Source organism: Camelus dromedarius, chromosome 1 (genome assembly GCF_036321535.1).
Source record: "Camelus dromedarius isolate mCamDro1 chromosome 1, mCamDro1.pat, whole genome shotgun sequence".
Classification (NCBI taxonomy): domain Eukaryota; kingdom Metazoa; phylum Chordata; class Mammalia; order Artiodactyla; family Camelidae; genus Camelus; species Camelus dromedarius.
The window spans coordinates 15,248,370-15,268,474 of record NC_087436.1 but is presented as its reverse complement, the minus strand read 5'-3'; the positions used below and the strand labels follow the sequence as shown (position 1 = coordinate 15,268,474).

The 20,105-nt window shown below is 45.0% G+C and overlaps 1 protein-coding gene across 1 annotated transcript in view; it reads right to left on the bottom strand.

Moving 5' to 3' along the window:
• The window catches only part of GATB (glutamyl-tRNA amidotransferase subunit B), an 82,626-nt gene that overhangs the window by 39,945 nt on the left and 22,576 nt on the right, over positions 1 to 20,105 (bottom strand). Inside the window, exons 3-5 of the mRNA XM_031464723.2 lie at positions 8,513 to 8,626; positions 5,977 to 6,175; positions 5,440 to 5,562 (exon numbers count right to left, since the gene is read on the bottom strand). Of these exons, the coding sequence (XP_031320583.1) occupies positions 5,440 to 5,562; positions 5,977 to 6,175; positions 8,513 to 8,626 (436 nt within the window). The remainder of the gene's footprint in view (positions 1 to 5,439; positions 5,563 to 5,976; positions 6,176 to 8,512; positions 8,627 to 20,105) is intronic.

Sequence of the window (20,105 nt, the reverse complement as noted above, 5' to 3'; positions counted from 1 at the left end):
TTTCTTTTTCATTTCTCTGCTTTCTTTTTCAGCAAATCCTCTCAAACAAGTATTGTTTGTTTGTTGACATATTATCTCCATGATCTAACCTCCCATTTGCTCTTAAACCCACTAGGGCCTGGCTTCTGTCCCCATCTCTCTGAAAAGGCCTTGTCAAAATCACCAACAACCCCTGGACCCAGGACATGCTGTGTTTTCACCCTGCTGGACACCTCAGTGCCATGTGACGCACCAGCCCACCCTTCCTTCCTGAAATATCACCCCCTCTCAGCTTCTGTGACCTAGTGTCCGCCGACCTCCTGGACACTATTTCCATGCCACCTGCTGGTGCCTTTTCCCAACCAAACTCAGGACTGTCTTCTTTACTTGCATTCTCTCTGTAAGGGTGCATGGTTTTTAGCACTATCTATGTGCTGTTAACTCCTAAATTTCTCTCTTCAGCTCAGAACCCCCTACTCTGAGTCCACACTGATCTCTGATGTCTGGAGGTGTCACAGGCATTTCAGTTTCCAAAATTGAAGAATTTGCACCCCTCAACCCCCGCCACAGCCATTCTTGTCCCCATCTCCCCAGTTTCAGTAAATAGCACCACCAACTAGTTCCTCAAGCTTCCCGGATTTCTTCCTGCCTCTTGCCTTCTACACCAACCTGTAAACAAATCCTGTGATTTCTAAAAACCACCCAGAATCTACCCATCTTGATTATTCCATCTTCACAGACACCAGCCCCGTCCACAGTAGCATCGTCCTCCATCTGAATGATCACCAAAGCTTCTTAATTGGTCTCTCTGCTTCTACTCTTACCCTTCTGAAATCCACCTTCCACAGAGCAGCCAAAGTGGTTTTCTAAAACATTAAAATATCAGACTATGGTTCCTGTGCTTAAAAGCCCTTCCATGACCTCCCTCTGCACTTGGCATGAAATCCAAACTTCTTGTCATTGTCGGTAATGTCAGCATCTTTTCTGTCTTACCTGATGCCATGCTCCCCTGCACAATGTGCTTTCCCTCCGGGGGCCTCCTGCTACCTCTGTGTACCCCCAAGCACATCCTAAGCTTCTTTTCACCTTGGGGACTCGGCCTGAGCTGTTTCCTCGGAGGCTCAGACTCCAGCTCCACGCTGCGGGGCCCTGAGTCACTGCAGAGGCCTTCACCTTCCGACGTTACTCGTCATCACGGGGCCCTTTACTTCCTTAAAGCACTTATGACTGTAACTATTTGGTTCCACTTGTTAATGTACGTGTACCCCTCATGAGTACAAGCTCGAGGTAGCACGGGCCACGTCTCTTTCATGGCTCCTTTCAGAACCTGGAGCCGGCTCTGGCATGTGGTGACTGTTCGATAAATTAATGCCCTGGTATCTTCCTAAGAGATGAGTAAGCAGATGCCTTACTGTCTCGTGGTGGGTTCCTGACAAGTTCTAAAGTTCGATCTGAACAGGACTAAATCTACTGGGATCATCGGAAAGGCCCAGTCAGCTCAAAGGAAAACTTCCAACGTCTGCTGAGCTCTGCCCAATCAAATCTCAACACTTGGGAGGTAACCTTTTTTGAGCACAGAAAACCCTGAACTGAACATCACCTGCTTTTATAAATGAAACCACGTTTCACAATTTAGAATTTTAATTTGGAAAAGGAATAAAAGCATGAGTTTCAGTCTCTCCCAGAGAAGACCATATTCCATAGACGTCTGAGAGGACGCATTTAGCGTCCCGCAGTGCTGTGTGCGCGAGAAGGTTCACCTGCCTGGATTCAAATACAGTATAACACAGTGTCAAACATTAGCAAAAGGCATTTTAGACAGTGAAGACAAAAATACCTTTTAAACAAATTAAGTTAAATTGCCTCAAGTCCATAAAAGCCTCACCAGTCAGGTTTGCTTCAGTGCATTCTGCAACCCCGAGGGAGGGCCTGCGTTCCCTCTTCATGAGACGTTATCAAGCTCAGTTTCCACCCTCGAGAAGTAGAGATTTGTAACAGCAAAATGAAAAAACTGTACCACTGAGTACAGTGATATGGTGTGGTTTTTTTTTTTTTTTCTAAAGCACACTCACACATCAGAAATATAACATCAGGACAGAAAACTGTTTCTGTAAACAGCAGGGGCCTGAGGGGCTGGTGAGAAAGCATGTTAAGCTGTCTCATTCTGATCCCTGAATACTCTCCAGAACTTAACAGGGCTCGACAGAAAAGAAAATAAATAATGTGGCCACATTTTATTCAACATATTTCACAAAGCTTATTCATCCAAAACGCGTGGTGATTTTGTAAAAATAAAACCACTTATCATTGTTAATAAAAGCACCTGACACTCAATGAGCACGGGCTATCTGCCAGGGCCTGTGACACGACTCACGTACATGATCACGTTTGTTCCCTACAAAGCGGCTTTCACAACCAAGCCACTCAGACACCCTTCAGGCAACTCACACTTCATGTTTCCAGGGTGGAACTCCAGGTTTTCTCCCCCAAGGCCATCCCTCCTTCACTCTCCCCACTCAGCAGCCCAGCTGGGATGACTTGGATGCCTTCCTCTCTTCTTTGATTTCTTCCTTTCCCTTTGCAGACACAATTATTTAAGGCCTCATTCTGCAAGTGCAGAAAGGGAGGCTCAGGGAAGTCAAACACCTTGCTGGGGTTTCTACAGCTAGAAGTGGCAGGACAAGATTCCAGCCTGAGTCTGGGACCGCAGTGCCCCCAGCAGGCACCGTGCCCACGCTCTGCTCTCCCAGCTCTCAGGGTTGTTACCTCTGGCAGCCGTGGCACTGTCGTGCTGGCACTAGGAAGCCCAGCGACGCAGCACTTAAAGGAAGGGCTTCTTGAGCTAGACACACCTGGGCTCCATTCCCAGTGCGATCACTTCCTGGGAGCCTTGGGCAAACAGCCCAACCTCTCTAAGCCTCAGAGTCCTCACCTCTACACAGGCACAGTTATACCCATCTCTCATGAATATCATCAAGTTTAAAGGAGATGACAGATTAATTTAAAAAAAAAAGCTTAGTGAGCTGACGACCACATACTCAATGTTCACACTGGCAGATATTATGACCTTTGAAACATTTCGTCTACCTCCCTGGTACATATTCGAACTAAAAGGCTGCTTGGAGGATCTCAACGGGGGCAAACGTCCACCGGGAAGGAACCCAGGCTGAGCTAGTCCCTGCTCATTAGCAAAACTATCAGGAACTCACTGAATCACAACCCCTGGCACTTTAAGCTTCATTCCAAAAGCAGGCTGGGGGTCCCCAGGTGCCCTCCAGGGCACGCCCGGGTCCCACAATGCAGTCTCCACTGCCATCGCGGTGGCCCTACAGTGGGGGAACAGAAGGACGGGCAATGGGTCTGGGCTGATAAAATGCTGATGGCACAGAAAGCTGGACCCCCGTGGACTCTAGGCAGACCCTTGCTTCCCAGCACTTCGGAACAACTGGAGCCACGCTGCTGCCATGCTGGGGGCCAAGCTGCTGGGTCTGGATTGAAAAGCAACAGAGAGTGTCCCAACAAACAAGATTGAATGAACCCGCTCAGCTGCCACTGACTGGTGAGTTCTAGCCACTGTGGTTTATCTCATGGCAAGGACCCAGGTGGGGCTAGTTCTCAGCTAATGGTGGCCTGTTAATTATTCCATAGGTTCGGTGGGAATCAGTTATTCTGAGGAAGAATGGAATAACTTTTCTAAAGCAACAGAGACTCAACACTTAGTGCATATGCAGATAACCATCCAACCTGTGGGTAAAAAAGCCCTGCGAGCCAGAAACTTAAGCTGGAGCGTTCTCCTCCTCTAAAACAGAGCCTCCTTTCTACAAAGCAAACTTGCAGGCCGCTAACCTTTACACCACTCAAATGCACATGGCTGTTTTTTCAACCTTCAGCTTAAAGAAGATAGCGAACAAGCAAGTTCTGTCTCCAGGTTCAACCTGCACCAGGACTCTGATGTTACAATCTGTTGCCTGTACGATGTCCTGTGTGACAACTGTGGTATGATAAATTCCAAAGTCCCTTTGCAAATGTGACAAAATGGTTGGTAAATAGTATCATAAACTGACAGGGAGCTGACTCATCACCATCAGTAGTATTTGCTGGGAACCCCACGACCACCTGCAATGGTTAATTTTATGTGTCAACTTGACTGGGCCAAGGGGTGCCCAGATATTTGGTTGGATGTTATTCTGGGTGTGTCTGTGAGGGATTAACATTTGAATCCACAGATTGAGCAAAGCAGGCTGCTTTCTCATTATAAGTGAGCCTCATTCAATCCACTGAAAACCTGAACAGGACAAAAGGTGAAATGGGGGGAATTCGCTGTCTCAGCCCCACTGCCTCTGATCTGTCTTCTTCGGCGCTGGGCTCTGGCTCAGCCTGGAATCTACATCCTCTCCTGGTTCTCAGATCCTCAGACTCAGGCTGGAACTATACCCTCGACCCTCCTGCAGCTTGCTGACTGCAGACCTTAGGATTTCTCAGCCTCCACAATCACATGAGCCAATTTCTTATAATCAATCTCTTTACATCTGACACACACACACGTACACACAGTCTGTTCTGTTTCTCCGGAAGACCCCGTGTCCTGAGCTATGGGTTAACAACTGTAGATGAGGAATCTGGACCCTTTCTCCACTCTGTCAGGAGTGCTCTGCAAGTGGTAGAAGTTTTTTCAAAAGCCCCTCCCTGGGAACAGAAAATACGGGAAAACCACGGGAGAGATGAGCATTCAGGGACATGAGGGCCGGCAAAGCTGTGCTAGGAAGGGGCCGTGAAGAAACTGAGTCTGATTAAAACTTGTCATCTTTATATCCGATCTGCAAACACTTCAAATGTGTAGTTTGCTTGGTCCCAAGTTTGCACCTTGTTTCTTTTGTTTATTTTCATTCCCTATTACATTTCTACTGAACTTAAGACTTTATCTCAAAGTTCATGTTTTGTGAAGTCATAACCTTGGTTTGCAGTCGAAATAATTTGGCTTCAGCTGTACCTGGATGAAAAGTCTATAAAAGAAGGAAAAGAAACAGACCCAAAGGAAAAGGACCAGCTAGCAACTAAGCACTGCCCGCACAGAACTCACGAACTGACAGCTTCTCTGGGTAAACACCGTGCCTCCTCTCTGAGGACCACGAAGCTGCTCAAACACATTGTTTTATTAATTCTCACAACATTCTGATGCAAAAAGCCAGGAGAAAGCCTCTAGTCTCTCGACGCCTAATCTCACAGTCTTGGGCTTGGCGCCTCGGCACTGCCGCTGCTGGTGTGTTTAGTTTTGGTTGGGAGCTCAGAGAAGAATCCAAGGAAACTCTGAAGGGAAAAAAAAAAGCCCCTGAGGGAGAAAAGGCTGAGAAAAGAATGCAAACCACCCGATGGGGGAACCAGATTCCAGGGAGAAGAGACCCTGGGAGCAGAAAGGGTGAAGGGAGGGGTGGAGAGGGGCCGTGCCCCTGGGGCTTCTACCTGCCATGATGGCCCGACTGGTCCCCAGGGCTTGAAGAATCAGCTGCAGCTCCCTGACGGCCGCGGCCGCCTCTTCTCCACAGGACATGTCGGGCTCCAGGACCACTTCCAGCAGGCCGACCCCTGCCAGGGAGAGGCAGAGTCAGCCTGACTGGAGCCTCCGATCTGAGCCACACATCAATCAGGCTGACAACCCTGCGTCACTGACGGGCTCTCAAAGTGGCTTCCAGCCTCTCAGTCATTTCTGCCTTCACCTATGGGTCTTTAAATTTGGGTCTTTTCTTTTCCTGTCTGCTTCAGCTATCAAGCTGCTGGGTCCGTGACAAGGCGGCTCCGTTAGGCTCACCTGAGGGCTGGGTCATCAGCGAGCCCACAGAAGCCACAGCTGAAGCCGTGCTCTTGAACTGGCTATTACCAGCACTGGGACCCTCATCTCCACCTGTCAGGCTCCCTAGGCCTGTTTCCTCAATTGGCTTGGGAAAACCTTGAGGGGAGGAGAGGAGGCAGGAAGGGAAATGGAAAACTCTGCACGCCTACCTGCCCTATTCAAATCCACGAGCGTCTGGGACCGCAGGTCATCGTGGAGACTCTTGCCGCTGTCTTGCTCCAGCTGGATCTGCCGGACCCTCACTGTCCTGGTGACCGCCTGACCCAGCTTCTTCCCCACGCAGACGCTGTATGCCAAGCTCCCGTCCACAGCGATGGGGAGCCTCTGCTGGGTGATCTGGTAGCCTGCCTGCACGCAAACACGGGCCACAGGGTCACGAGTCAGTAAAGAAAAGCTGTGGACCAGTTTACCATTCCTCTCATTGTCACAAAACTCTAGGCTTACTTAAAAAGGCAACACAGCAAGAAAAAGAGGAAAAAGGAAAAGAAGAAGGAAAATTAATTGATGTGCTGGGGTCATACCTTAGCCTGGCCTCTTCTGGCTTTCCTGTACCCCACTCCCCACCCTTCCCTGTACCCCCAACCCCAATAATGAAGCAGTACACAACATGCATCCTATCTTCCCTACCTACCACCATTTTGGGGAATAACAGTAATCTCACTCTCTAAGAAAATACCGTATTGTTTCCACGTAGCTCAATAGCTACGCCCTGCATCTGATTCCTGGGCTCCTGACAGGCCTTCCTCACTGGGAACTGCTGGCTTAGCATCTCCCATCTCCTCTCAGGACAGCCGACAGCGGTGGCTCGTGCTGGGTAGCTTGTTTTGTTCTTGCTCTTTAGCTAACCAATCACATCAGCTGCCCTCCCTAACCCCACTTCGCTTGTTCCTCTAGCCAGAAAATGCAGTGACACTCACACTCAGCTAACAGAAAGCACAGAGTACTAAAATACTGATGGATGGTGCAAGGACTCCCTCACCACCTTCTAAATGGAGGCACACGTGCACCAGTACGCACTGAAGAGAGGGTGGGTCAGAGTGGAGAACAGGAGGAGAGCAGACACACGGTGTCCCCATACACTGTTCTCAGTGCTTCATGCCGTCTAACCCTCACGACAACCCTAGGAGAGAGGTGCAAGGCACGGAGGGGTTAAGAGCCCTTGCCCAAAGCCATGGAGCTGGTAAGTACTAATGTACTTAGTACTTACTAAGTACTCAGCTGGTCTGGCTCCAGAGTCCGTGCTCCTGGCCACTCAGCAGGTATTGTTCAATCGTGAACGGCATTGAAATCACCTGGCCGGATGGTCAGAACACAGACCATCTGGCCCAACTGAAGAGCCTCCAGTTCTGCAGGTCTGGGGAGGCGCCCAGGAGTGTCTGTTTCTCCTGCGGTCCTAGGAGATGCTGATGCTCGTGGCCTGTGGCACACACTCTGAGAACCACCGCATTCCGCCACCTTACTCTCGGGGCTGAGACAGGAAGTCTCAATTTGTAAAAATTAAAGTGTGGGGACGGTTGCCAAATAAAATACAGATGCTCAGTCAAACTAGAATAATTTGAGTAAATTGTTTACTTAGATAAAAACGGATACTTTTTTAGTATAAGTGTGTCCCGTGTGCTATTTGGCGACACTAACTGCAGATGATCTGAACTGCCTGGGCCAGAGAGACCAGGAGGCAGGAATCATCAGGACATCTCACTCTAGTCTCACACTGCTAAGTCTCCCACCTTAACCAAACTGCTCATCGCTCTCAAAAGGTGAAAATAATGCAGTTGAATTCTCTCCACCCTCCCAGGCAGGAGAATTTGCTAAAAGGCTGGCAGCCAGGGGGAAAAAGCAGCAGCAACTGGAGGGAACTCAGGCTTTCAGTGTATTTTGTGTTGAATTCCACCTCTGCCCTCACCCCCTGAAAACAGCTCACCCCTGTCTTCAGTTCAAGGAAAATCACATGGAGGAACAGTATCACTACTGTGTTCCTACATCTGAAGAAGGGCCACGCTTGCCATCAGAGGCTCAGAACGCATGAAATATTATTTTGGGAAACCCACTCAACATTACAGTTTTGGTTCAGTTCAATATTATGAAAAATTGGCTCTAGTTCACACTGGCTTCTCTTAAAGGAGAAAACTTTCTAGTTTTAAGGAAAGAGTGGGTTAATACAGGGCTCGCTGCTCGGGCAATTACTGCTGTTCGCCCAGGCTTCTGGTTCGTGTTTCTGCTCACTCTTGTCCACTTACATGGTCCCTGGGAGATGACAGGGGTATCTCCAAAGGAGACAGTCCTATTACTGGGAGCTGCCACTTAAAAGAAGGCCGCTCTCGCTGTCTCCAGAGCCACCGATGCACTGACCCCTGCATCAGCCACAGAGGCAGCTTCTGCCCTAACAGGCAATTAGCACCACACGCCACAGCAGGGCTGAGCCTGGGAACGCGGGCGGCTCCTACTCCCCGTTCAATTACGAGCCAGCCACCAGAAGCATGAGGCTGGGCCAGGAGTCGGCAATCAGGACCACGGCATCCAATCTAGGAAACGTCAGGGGGCACGGGCTTCATCGGGGCCGGGCAGAGTCCCCCGCCGGGCGGGCTGGATGGACCTCTAGCTGAAGACACGAGCACACGGCCCTCCTCCGGCTGCAAACCCCCAGCTCCAAGGACCTGCCACGGGCGGACGGCAGAGCGTACTTACCGGGAGGTCTGCGTAGAAGTAGTGCTTCCTGTCAAACAAGGACTTCTTGTTTATGCGGCAGTCCAGGGCCAGGCCGGTCATCACGGCTGCCTCCACGCACCTCCTGTTGAGCACCTGTGGGGACAGAGCCTCAGCCTGAACACATGCGCCTCCCACCCTAGGGCATCTCCCTGAAGAGTCAATCTGGCCGTCTGACGGGCGTTGTCTCTGGTTCTGTGTGGGCAGCTCCAGCTCACAAGCTGGCTCAGTGTGTCTAGAATTGGGGAAAGTTTATTTAAAAAAGAAGATGCATACGGAACCACATCCCACGGGCACTTAAAGAATCCCCCCTATCAGGGGTCCTTTCCTCCGATACCCAACATCAGTGTTAACAGGGAAGGTCCCAAAATAGCTCAGTAGAGTGGTTATTATACAGAATAAACTTAATCTCACTCCCCCCCACAAGCAGCACGAGGAGCCGGTCAGAACCCACAAGAGGCAATGATTCCTGAGAGGAGGATCCGAGAAGCAGCTCTCCAAACAACCTCGGGGAGCTTGGGAAACGCTGTGACAGAGAAAAGATGAACTTCTGGAAACTACAGGGCTGCAGCCACCTCCTCAAGGGTGGGGAAATGCCACACACCTGCCTCCTGCTTTCAGTCCAGGCCTGGCCGGCTCCCTAAAAGTGGGAGCTGGGTGTGCCCCACCCCGGGCTCTCCCCACATTGCTGGTCCCCCCAGGGGCTCCCAGGGCTCAGGAGTTCCTTCTGATGCCCCACCCTGCTTTCAGAAGCAAAAGATCAAGAAAGGGCTAGCAAACTTTCTAGTCCCAAAGGATGTAAAAAGCTTTTAAGAACTTTGGGTGGGTGGGAGATTGGAATAAGACAGGCAACTAGAGATAAGGAAAAAGAACATTAAATTCTGGGGTCACACAGGTCCAAACCCCACTTCTGCCATGTACATGGACAGCTGTGGGACTGGAAGCCCCCGTTTCCTCAACTTTGAGCAGGGATTTAATATCCACTTTGCAGAGTGGATAAAGTAACAGCTAGAATCTATAGCAGGGATGCAGTAAATAGTTTATTTTCCCCACTCTGCTTTGGGGAAAGTTTTGAGGACATCGTGCTTGCTAATGAAACAGATTTCTATTTTTTATTAGAATATTTATGATGTTCTTTAGTATATTTAGTATGTTATTATCTATATAGGGCTTTCCAATTACGCTTTTTCACAACCACCATTTCACTTCAGCCGCACAGCAACCCTGTAAAAAAGGAATTTGTATCATTCCAATATGTCAGAAAAAGAGAGAACTAAGACCCAGAGGGACGAAGAGACCACACCTCAGAGCAGGCAAACGATGAAACCAGCTTGAAAGTCCAAACGTGCCCTTGTCCAGAGGGTGACAAACAGATTCCCTGTGGTTCAGGGACTGGCCCTCCAGGCACCTGGACACAGTGTGACTTGCTGATCAAACAGGCAGATTTTAAAAACAAATCTGTATGAGAAAATGTAAGCAGCACCTCTATTTACTGCAACACACAACCCCTGAAAGAAAGTGCCAACAGCAGATCTCCCTCCTAATAACAGCATCACATGCCTGGCTCTGGAAGCCAGGTTACAAGATGGAGCCACCTCACAGCTTCTATTTGGAGCTCTGCATTCTGGGCTAGATAATATTGTCAGCTCGGCAGTCATAACAGTTTTCATGAAAAGATGTGTGTGTGGGGGGCGGGGGGGGAACAGGATGCCCTGATTATCGATGTTTTCACTTGCTAATGTTTGGCATTTTACTGAACAGTTGTTACTGCAAATCCAAATAAAGCTGGTGGGGAATACTGCCAAATCCAAGACGGACGATCCGAGCTGGATCAACGCGCACCTGAAGGCGAAGCTGGTGTCTGGGCCCGAGCCCCGCGCCCCCTGGGCTGGGCCACTGGTAGACTGGCCGGCTCGCTGTCTGTCCAGTTCCTGCCTCAGCACTTGCACTGTTTTCTAACCACCGCTTCCTCTCTCATCTCTGTCTAGTCTGCCCTTTTGGGGCCACCTGCTTCCTCCTTCTAAACATAAAGAGAACACAGGTCTGTTTTGCTTATTTCTGAGTGCACTTTGCTAATAATTGCCCTGTGCCTGGTGCTGTGAGGGAGTGAAGAGCTGTGAGTGGTCACAGGCTCTCCCTGCACCTGCATGCACACGAGGGCATGGGCACTCAATAAACCATCAATTTCCAAAGAATAAGAATGCAGTGAAACACACAAACATTACAGCAATATTGAATACACTTTAATCTTTTTTTGATGATTTAGAAGGCTTGGAGTACTTCACGGCCAGAATTATAAGCATCCATCATCACCACACCATAGTTGCACAGAGGGGCTAGTAAATAGAGTTCCAGTTAAAAGAATGCCAAGAAAAAATAATTTATTAGGATCCTAGTCAAGCTGCTTATGACAGATGGAGGGCCAGGTCAGCGTGTTCTGGGGAGAGGATGCAGAATTGGAAAATTCAACTTCGGCTGTCTTTATTCCAGAAAGTGTCTTAAATGTCTATAAAGTCAGGGCTTTAGGATGCAGAGGGCTCTGTTGCTGGTCTCCGTAAATGTGCGGTGGGGACACGGACCTGCTGGCCTGACTTACATCCTTTTCAAGTTCATTTTCCGCATGAGGAAGATCTTGCTAAAAACGCAAGTCTTACAGCATTCTGTTGCCTCAAATCATTCAACGCCACCCATCCCCTGTCCACATGATAAAGGCGAAACTCTTACACGACCTAGCATCTGCCTCCATCTTCAATTTCATCTCCCATCACCCCCACATCCTCCGACACAGGGTCTGATCCTCCTGTACAAACCAGGCTGACTGCCGACTTCCCCTGTTCTTAGCCATTCACCCTCCACTGAGATGTCACCAAACCTGTGCAACTTTCCTTACCGTTCTCCCTAGGCACCTCTCTGACCTTCTCCACACTGCCACTTGCACTCGTATCATGGTGGATTAGATGCGTTTACATACATTTCCACAAGACTAAGTTTCATGAGAATGGGAACTGTCTGTTCACTGTTGGATCTCTGGAGCCTCAGACAGACTAAAAGGCAGTGCTGCTCAATCAATGAGATGAGTGATGAACGCAAATGAGGAGGGAGGTGATGGATATCAAGGGAGAGTCTCAGAGAGGCGGTGATGCCTGAATCTCCTCTAAGGTGTTACTTGCCACATGCTGGCCTCCAAACTCATTTCCAGAAGTGCCCTGAAGTGACTACCAATCACGTAAGATATGATCAAAGAGATAACTCAAAAACTCGAAAGACTAACTTGTCCTGAAGAAGCATGTTCTGGAATTTTCTTTGCAATTAACATAAAGTGACGACAAAAGATCTCAGGGTTAACCACAGTAGCTTTCATGTGGAAGGAAAGCAATGCTCCTTGGAACTCACAAAAGCAGAATTCTCTCAACTGAGCCTTGGGACATCTCACTCTGGCTTCAGGAACCATGAACAGAAAGTACTGACTGTGTATCACGCTGTGTCGGGGATGTGTGACATACATCACACACATGTGCCATTTAACCCCCTCAGTGATCCTACTGTGATTCTCAGAGAGATTAAGTAACTTGGCCAAAATGACACATACAGTAAGTGACAGAGCCAAGAAGTCTGACCCCCAGAACCCAGGCTCTCAACTATATTCTTATCTTAAATCTTCAAAGAATAAAATGCATGACTGTTAGCCATAAAGATTACTAACTCTGATCAGCTGATTTTTCAGCAGAAACTCTGCAGGCCAGAAGCGAGTGGCATGATATATTTAAAGTGATGAAAGGGAAAAACGTACAACCGAGAATACTCTACCCAGCAAGGCTCTCACTCAGATTTGTTGGAGAAATCAAAAGCTTCACAGATAAGCAAAAGCTAAAAGAATTCAGTACCCCCAAGCCAGCTTTAAAACAAAAGCTAAAGGAGCTTCTCTAGGTGGAAAAGTAAAGGCCACAGATATAAACAAGAAAATTACAAAAAGGGAAGGCTCAACAGTAAAGGCAAATATACAGTAAGGGTAGGAAATCATCCATACACAAACTAATACGGAGGTTCAAAGACAAAAGTAGTAAAAATCATTTGTATCCACAATAAGCAGTTAAACAATACACAAAACAACTAGATGTAAAAAATATCAAAACCAGTAATCCTGAGGGGAGGAGAGTACGAGTGCAGGGTATCTAAAATGCATTTGAAATTAAGAGATCAGCCACTTAAAACAATCATATATATACACAGGCTTCTACACCAAAACCTCATGGTAACTGCAAACCAAAAATCTATAATAGACATACATAAGAAAAAGAGAGGAATCCAAATGTAATGCTATAGTCATCAAATCACAAGAGAACAAAAAGAAGAAAGGGGAAAAAAAGACTTACAAAAACAAATCCAAAACAACAAAACAGCAATAAAAACATACGTATCAATAATCACCTTAACTGTAAATGGATTAAATGCTCCAACCAAAAGACAGACTGGCTGAATGGATACAAAAACAAGACCCATGAATATGCTGCCTACAAGAGACCCACTTTAGAGCTAGAGGCTGAAAGTGAGGAGATGGAAAAAGATATTCCATACAAATGGAAACCAAAAGAAAGCTGGAGTAGAAAAGCTTATATCAGACAAAAGACTTTAAAATAAGGACTGTTACAAGAAACAAAGAAGGACACTACATAATGCTCAAGGGATCAATCCAAGAAGAAGATGTAACAACTGTAAATGTACATGCACCCAACACAGGAGCACCTCAATGTATAAGGCAACTGTTAACAGACATAAAAGGAGAAATCAACAGTAACACAATAATAGTGGGGGACCTAAACACCCCACTTACACCAATGGACAGATCACCTAGACAGAAAATCAATAAGGAAACATAGGCCTTAAATGACACATTAGACCAGATGGACTTAACTGATATTTATAGAGCATTCCATCCAAAAGCAGCAGAATACACATTCTCAAGTGCACATGGAACATTCTCCAGGATAAATCACATGCTGACCCACAAGGCAAGGCAAGCCTCAGTAAATTTAAGAAAACTGAAATCACATCAAGCATCTTTTCTGACCACAACACTATGAGGTTAGAAATCAACTACAAGAAAAAAACTGCAAAACCCACAAACACACGGAGGCCAACCAATATGCTAGTGAGCAACCAGTGGATCACTGAAGAAAGAAAAGAGGAAATAAAAAAAATACTTACAGAAAAATGAAAATGAAAACACAACGATCCAAAACCTCTGGGACATAGCAAAAATAGTTCTGAGAGGGAAGTTTACAGCAATACAAGCTTATCTCAGGAAACAAGAACAATCTCAAATAAACAACATAGCCTGACACCTAAAACAATTAGAGAAAGAACAAAAACCCAAAGTTAGTCGAAGGGAAGAAATCATAAAGATTAGAGCAGAGATAAATGAAATAGAGACTAAAAAACAATAGAGAAGATTGATGAAACTAAAAGCTGGTTCTTTGAAAAGATAAGCAAAATCGATAAACCTTTAACCAGAATCATCAAAAAAAAAAAAAAAGCGGGGGTGGGGGGAGAGGGTCTCAAATTAATAAAATCAGAAATGGAAAAGGAGAAGTTACAATCAACACCACAAAAATACAAGGGATCATAAGAGGCTACTATGAGCAAATATATGTTAACAAAAAGGACAACCTACGAGAAATGGACAATTTCTTAGAAAGGTACAATTTGTTAAGACTGAACCAGGAAGAAATAGAAAATATGAATAGACCAATTACCAATAATGAAATTGAATCAGTAATTTAAAAACTCCCAACAAACCAAAGTCCAGAACCAGATGGCTTCACAGGCAAATTCTACCAACAATTTAGAGAGTAGTTACCTATCCTTCAGAAATATTCCAAAACATTGCAGAAGGAGGAACACTTCTGAACTCATTCTATGAGGCCACCATCACCCTGATACCAAAACCAGACAAAGATATCACAAAGAAAGAAAATTACAGGCCAATATCACTTATGAATATAGATGCAAAAATTCTCAACAAAATACTAGCAAATCAACTCCAACTATGCATTAAAAGGATCATACACCATGATCAAGTGGGATTTATCCCAGGGATGCAAGGATTTTTCAATATCTGCAAATCAGTCTACATGATACACCACATTAACAACTTGAGGAATAAAAGCTATATGACCATCTCAATAGATGCAGAAAAAGCTTTTCATAAAATTCAACATCCATTTATGATTAAAAACTCTCTAAAAAGTGGGCAGAGAACATACCTCAACATAATAAAGGCCATATATGACAAACCCACAGCTAACATCATACTCAATGGTGAAAAGCTGGAAGCATCTCCTCTAAGATCAGGAACAAGACAAGGATGCCCATTCTCACCATTCTTATTCAACATAGTTTTGGAAGTCCTAGCCCATGGCAATTAGAGAAGAAAAAGAAATAAAAGGAATCCAAATTGGAAAAGAAGAAGTAAATCTGTCACTGTTTGCAGATGACATGATACTATACATAGATAATCCTAAAGACACTACCAGAAAACTACTAGATCTCATCAATGAATTCTGTAAAGTTGCAGTATACAAAATTAATACACAGAAATTAGTTGCATTTCTGTACACTAACAAAGAAATATCCGAAAAAGAAATTAAGGAAATAATCCCAGTTACCATCACATCAAAAAGAACAAAACACCTAGGGATAAACCTACCTAAGGAGGCAAAAGGACTTGTACTCCGAAAACTATGAGACACTGATGAAAGAAACTGAGGATGACACAAAGAGATGGAAAGATATACTGTGTCCTTGGACTGGAAGAATAAATATTGCTAAAATGGCCATACTTCTACCAAGGCAATATATAGATTCAATGCAATCCCTATCAAATTACCAGTGATATTTTTCACAGAACTGTAACAAAAAAAAATGTTAAAATTTGTATGGAAACACAAAAGACCCCAAATAGCCAAAACAATCTTGAGAAAGGAGAATGGAGCTGGGGGACTCATGCTCCCCAACCTTGGACGATAGAACAAAGCTACAGTAATCAAAACAGTATGGTACTGGCACAGAAAGACACATTGATCAACGGAACAGCACAGAAAGTCCAGAAATAAGCCCATGCATTTATGGTCAATTAATCTTTGACAAAGGAGGCAAGAATACACAATGAAGAAAAGACAGTCTCTTCAATAAGTGGTGCTGGGAAAACTGGACAGCTACCCGTAAAAGAATGAAATTAGAACATTCTCTAACACCACATACAAAAATAAACTCAACATGGATTAAAGACCTAAATGTAAGGCAGGATACTACAAAACTCCTAGAGGAAAACATAGGCATAGGCAGAACACTCCTTGACATAAATTGCAGCAATACTTTTTTCAAACCAGATCCTAGAGTAATAGAAATAAAAGCAAAAATAAACAAATGGGACCTAATTAAACTTAAAAAGCTTTTGCACATCAACAAAGCAAAAAGACAATCTACAGAATGGAAGAAAATATTTACAAATGATGTGACAGACAGGGGACTAAGTTCCAAAATATACAAACAGCTCATACAGCTTAATATTTAAAAAAATAAGCAACCCAGTCAAAAAGTGGGCAGAAGACTAAACAGACATTTCTCCAAAGAAGACATCCAGATGGTCAACATGCACATGAAAAGTTGCTCAATTTTCCTAATTATTAGAGAAATGCAAATTAAAACTACAATGAGGTAGATCACCTCAAATAAGTCAGAATGGCCATCATTAAAAAATCTACAAATTATAAATGCTGGAGAGGGTGTGGAGAAGAGGGTACCCTCCTACACTGCTGATGGGAATGCAAATTGGTGCAGCCACTATAAAGGACAGTATGGAGGTTCCTTAAAAAACTAAAAACAGAGTTACCATATGATCCAGCAATCCCACTTCTGGGCATACATATGGAGAAAAATATAATTCGAAAAGACACATGCACCCCAATATTCCAGCAGCACTATTTACAATAGCCAAGACATGGAAACAACCTAAATGTCCATCAACAGATGACTGGATAAAGACGATTTGGTATGTATGTGTGTGTGTATGTGTATATATATACACACACACTGACAGACACGATGGAATACTACTTGGCCATAAAAAGAATAAAATAATGCTATTTGCAGCCACATGGATGGACCTAGAGATTATCATATTAAGTGAAGTAAGCCAGACAGAGAAAGACAAATACCATATGATACTGCTTATATATGGAATCTTAAAAAAAAAAAAGGTACAAATTTTATTTATAATGCAGAAACAGACTCAGGGACACAGAACAAACTATGGGTACCAGGAGAGAAAGGTGGGGGAGGGATAGATTAGGAGTTTTGGATTAACAGACACACATTACTATTTATAAAAAAGATAAACAACAAGGACCTACTGTATAGGGAACTATACTCAATTTCTTGTGATGAGCTATAATGGAAAAGAATCCGAAAATAGCTGGGTATATATATGTATGTATATGTATAACTGAATTACTTTGCTGTGCACCTGATACTAACATTGTAAATCTTCTACACGTCAATAAAAAATAAGAATTAAAAAAAAAAAGATTACTAACACTGGGCCATAACTCTGGAGCAGTGGCTCAAACCAAATCCCATGGTAGAGTTTAAGGCAGATCCTGTTTCTGACATTTTCTTCTTGCCAGTTTCTGTCTGCATAGGTTTGATTTCAGACATTGAGCTCTAAGAGGGCAAGCGTCATGTTCATTTAACTGTCTACAACGCTCAGCACACAGGCTCTGGCGTGTGAAGGGTTCACTAACGAGCAGACCTATAGTTTTTCTCAATTAGCAGGGGATGTTTTACTGCTCAACTTCTGAAACCTTTAGATGTAAGTACCTGTGAAACAATTTATCGAATAAGTGAAGAGCTAATTCTTTTATTTAACTGGAAGATAAGAAAGGTATGAAAGGCAAAGGGAGATGAGACAGCCAATAAATTTCATGACCAGCAGAGAGAGGGACTGGGCAGATCATGGCCAGAAAAAGGATACGGGGCAGTGGGTAGTGACTGGTTTTAAAAAGAAGCACTTGTTTGGCTTGTTTGCAAAATATAAGTAGTGCTGCAGCCAGAACGGGGGGGGGGGGGGGGGGGGGAAATACATTTGGAGTTCAAGGCAGCATAAATAACCCAGGAATGTCATGAGACCTCGAAGGACACATTGTGACCCTGATATGAGAAGCAGTCTTCTAGTTTTAAGGCTTGTGTAGCCTAACCAAACAAACATTTCCTTGTCTCTGAGTAAACGATCATTTACTGCCAACTCCCAATACATCCTGCCCCACTGCCCCCCAAAAAATCAAGTTATACACATTCTACGTTCTTAGTATGTCTTGATTTTTTTCCCCTCTTCCCAAATGCTCCAATCTGATTCAGGCCTCCACTCAAACATCCCTCCTGCAACCAAGACTTCTGCACAAACCACCACCTGGCCAGGTTTCTTCACCTCCACCCTCTGATCTCTCCTCCACACCCAATTCAAGAGCGACCTTTCTAAGGGATAAATCTGTTCATGTAATTCCCCTGCTTAAAATCCCTCTCCACTCCTCCCCATCACCAAAAGGATACACTCCACACGCTTGGTGGAGTCTTCAATGCTCTTCGTGATTCAGCCCCTGATTACCTCTCTAGCTTCCTCTTCTTCCACTGCCCCCTGACCCAACAGGCTCTCACACAGTGGTGCACATGACATGCTTCGGTACAAATAGCTGCTTCTGCTGCTCATGCACTTAAGCAAGACCTCCGCACCTCACAAGACTCCTGGTTGTCCCACCAGCACCCCAGTGGAGGTACTCCTCCTCCTCAGCTCCCGTGTACGCTGGAGAAGCACCGTCTCCCCAGCCAGACTGAGCCCCCTGAGGGCAGTCAGGTCATTTTATTTTCTTTGCCCCATTACCTGAAAGCAACACAAAGCTGATTAAACATTAACTGAGCTAATGAATAATTTAGCATTCCCTTTATCAACATCCCAAACTCCATAAGCTAGAAATAAAAGCAAAGTTGTTCTATAAAATGTACGTCAGGAGAAAGAAACCATTCTTAGCATGTAAAATAAGACAGATTTAATACAGAGACTATTACACTAATGACAGAAGAGCCGAGAAGTCAAAGAGGCAACTTAGAAGATTCTCAACAGCAGGAAGACACTCCTGCCCCAGGGCCAGAGGGAAGGGTGGGGAGAAGCAGTGGGACTGGCACCAGGGCAGGGGTGCCAGAGGATGCTGGAAACACGATGGACCTGTCTCCCAGGAGCAGGAGCCACAAATGAGATCCATCCACAACTAGAGATGCTGCCAGAGGAAGAGGGAAGGAGAAGGAGAAGGAGAAATACCCTATTGCTTCTTTCCTACCACCTCCAGTCTTTCTTCAGAGCCTCCTGTTGGCCTCACCAGCCACAGACCAGCTGAGGGGGGTGGGACTGGGGGACACTGGGTATGGCAGCCTGTGGGAGCAGCCCCTGCCCGTGATGCTGGAAAGAGCAGGGGAATGGGGAGGCGAGGATCTGAGGAATGCTGGCCATGACCACGCAGCAAATCACATCCATTTTTTTTTAACTGAAGTCATAGTCTATAATGAAATTCCAACCATTTTTATACTCACTTCTGTGACCTTTTCTTTAGATAAATATCTAATTGATAAAATGCTGCCACTCTCAAGTCTGCCCAATCAACATAAAAATGAAAATTCTGTGGACTCCTTTTTCACATACTCAGAGCCAAGATTTATGAAATGCTACTAACTTCTAAGGAGCATCTGTGATAACTCAACTCGGGTTGGACTGAACCCTAAGGCTACATTAACTGTTAGGAAAGGATTTGCTGAGCAAATTACAGAATGAAGAAGACTGCATAGCTTACTTAAGTCAATAAAATATTCCCTAGGACTTTAACATATTTATGTGAAATTCTACTAATTACAAATAAATCTATTCACAAAAGTCAGAAACCTCAGAAACCTATGCCAGGAAGTACTTTGCGACATACTTCAAAGGAATAAAATTGCATGTCTTTCAAAATAGGCTGTAATTCACGCCATTTCTCTCCTCTTCCTACTTTACCCTCAACTGGTGAGCCCATGATGATATGATACCTAAAGTTAGTCCAGTAGGTACCAGGACCTCCTTAAAAAATGAGGCAGCATGACCAGACTAGTGTACCCCCCCCCCGAAAATCCAGTCAGCAATTCCTCTGGAGCTTGAAAACAAGACTACAAGGCGATGTTTTACAAAAAGCCCAAATGGCAACTATTCTATGAACCTAATGCTATATATGACAAATCTGATGATTAAGATATAGCATGGTAAATGCTTCAATTTATGGACAGCAAGTAATTAAGATTTATTAAGTAAAAATACGGCAGTAAAACGGGCCTTTATACTACTGCTAACCGTAAATTTGTCTCTAAGCATGAACTCCCTCTGATTCATATTCAAAGCAAAAGTTACCACACAGATAAATTTTCATTATGGTAAAGAAAGCTGTTCCCCCATCTCCTCACCCCAATGTCCTTCTCACCACTGAGCTCTTTTATCATCACC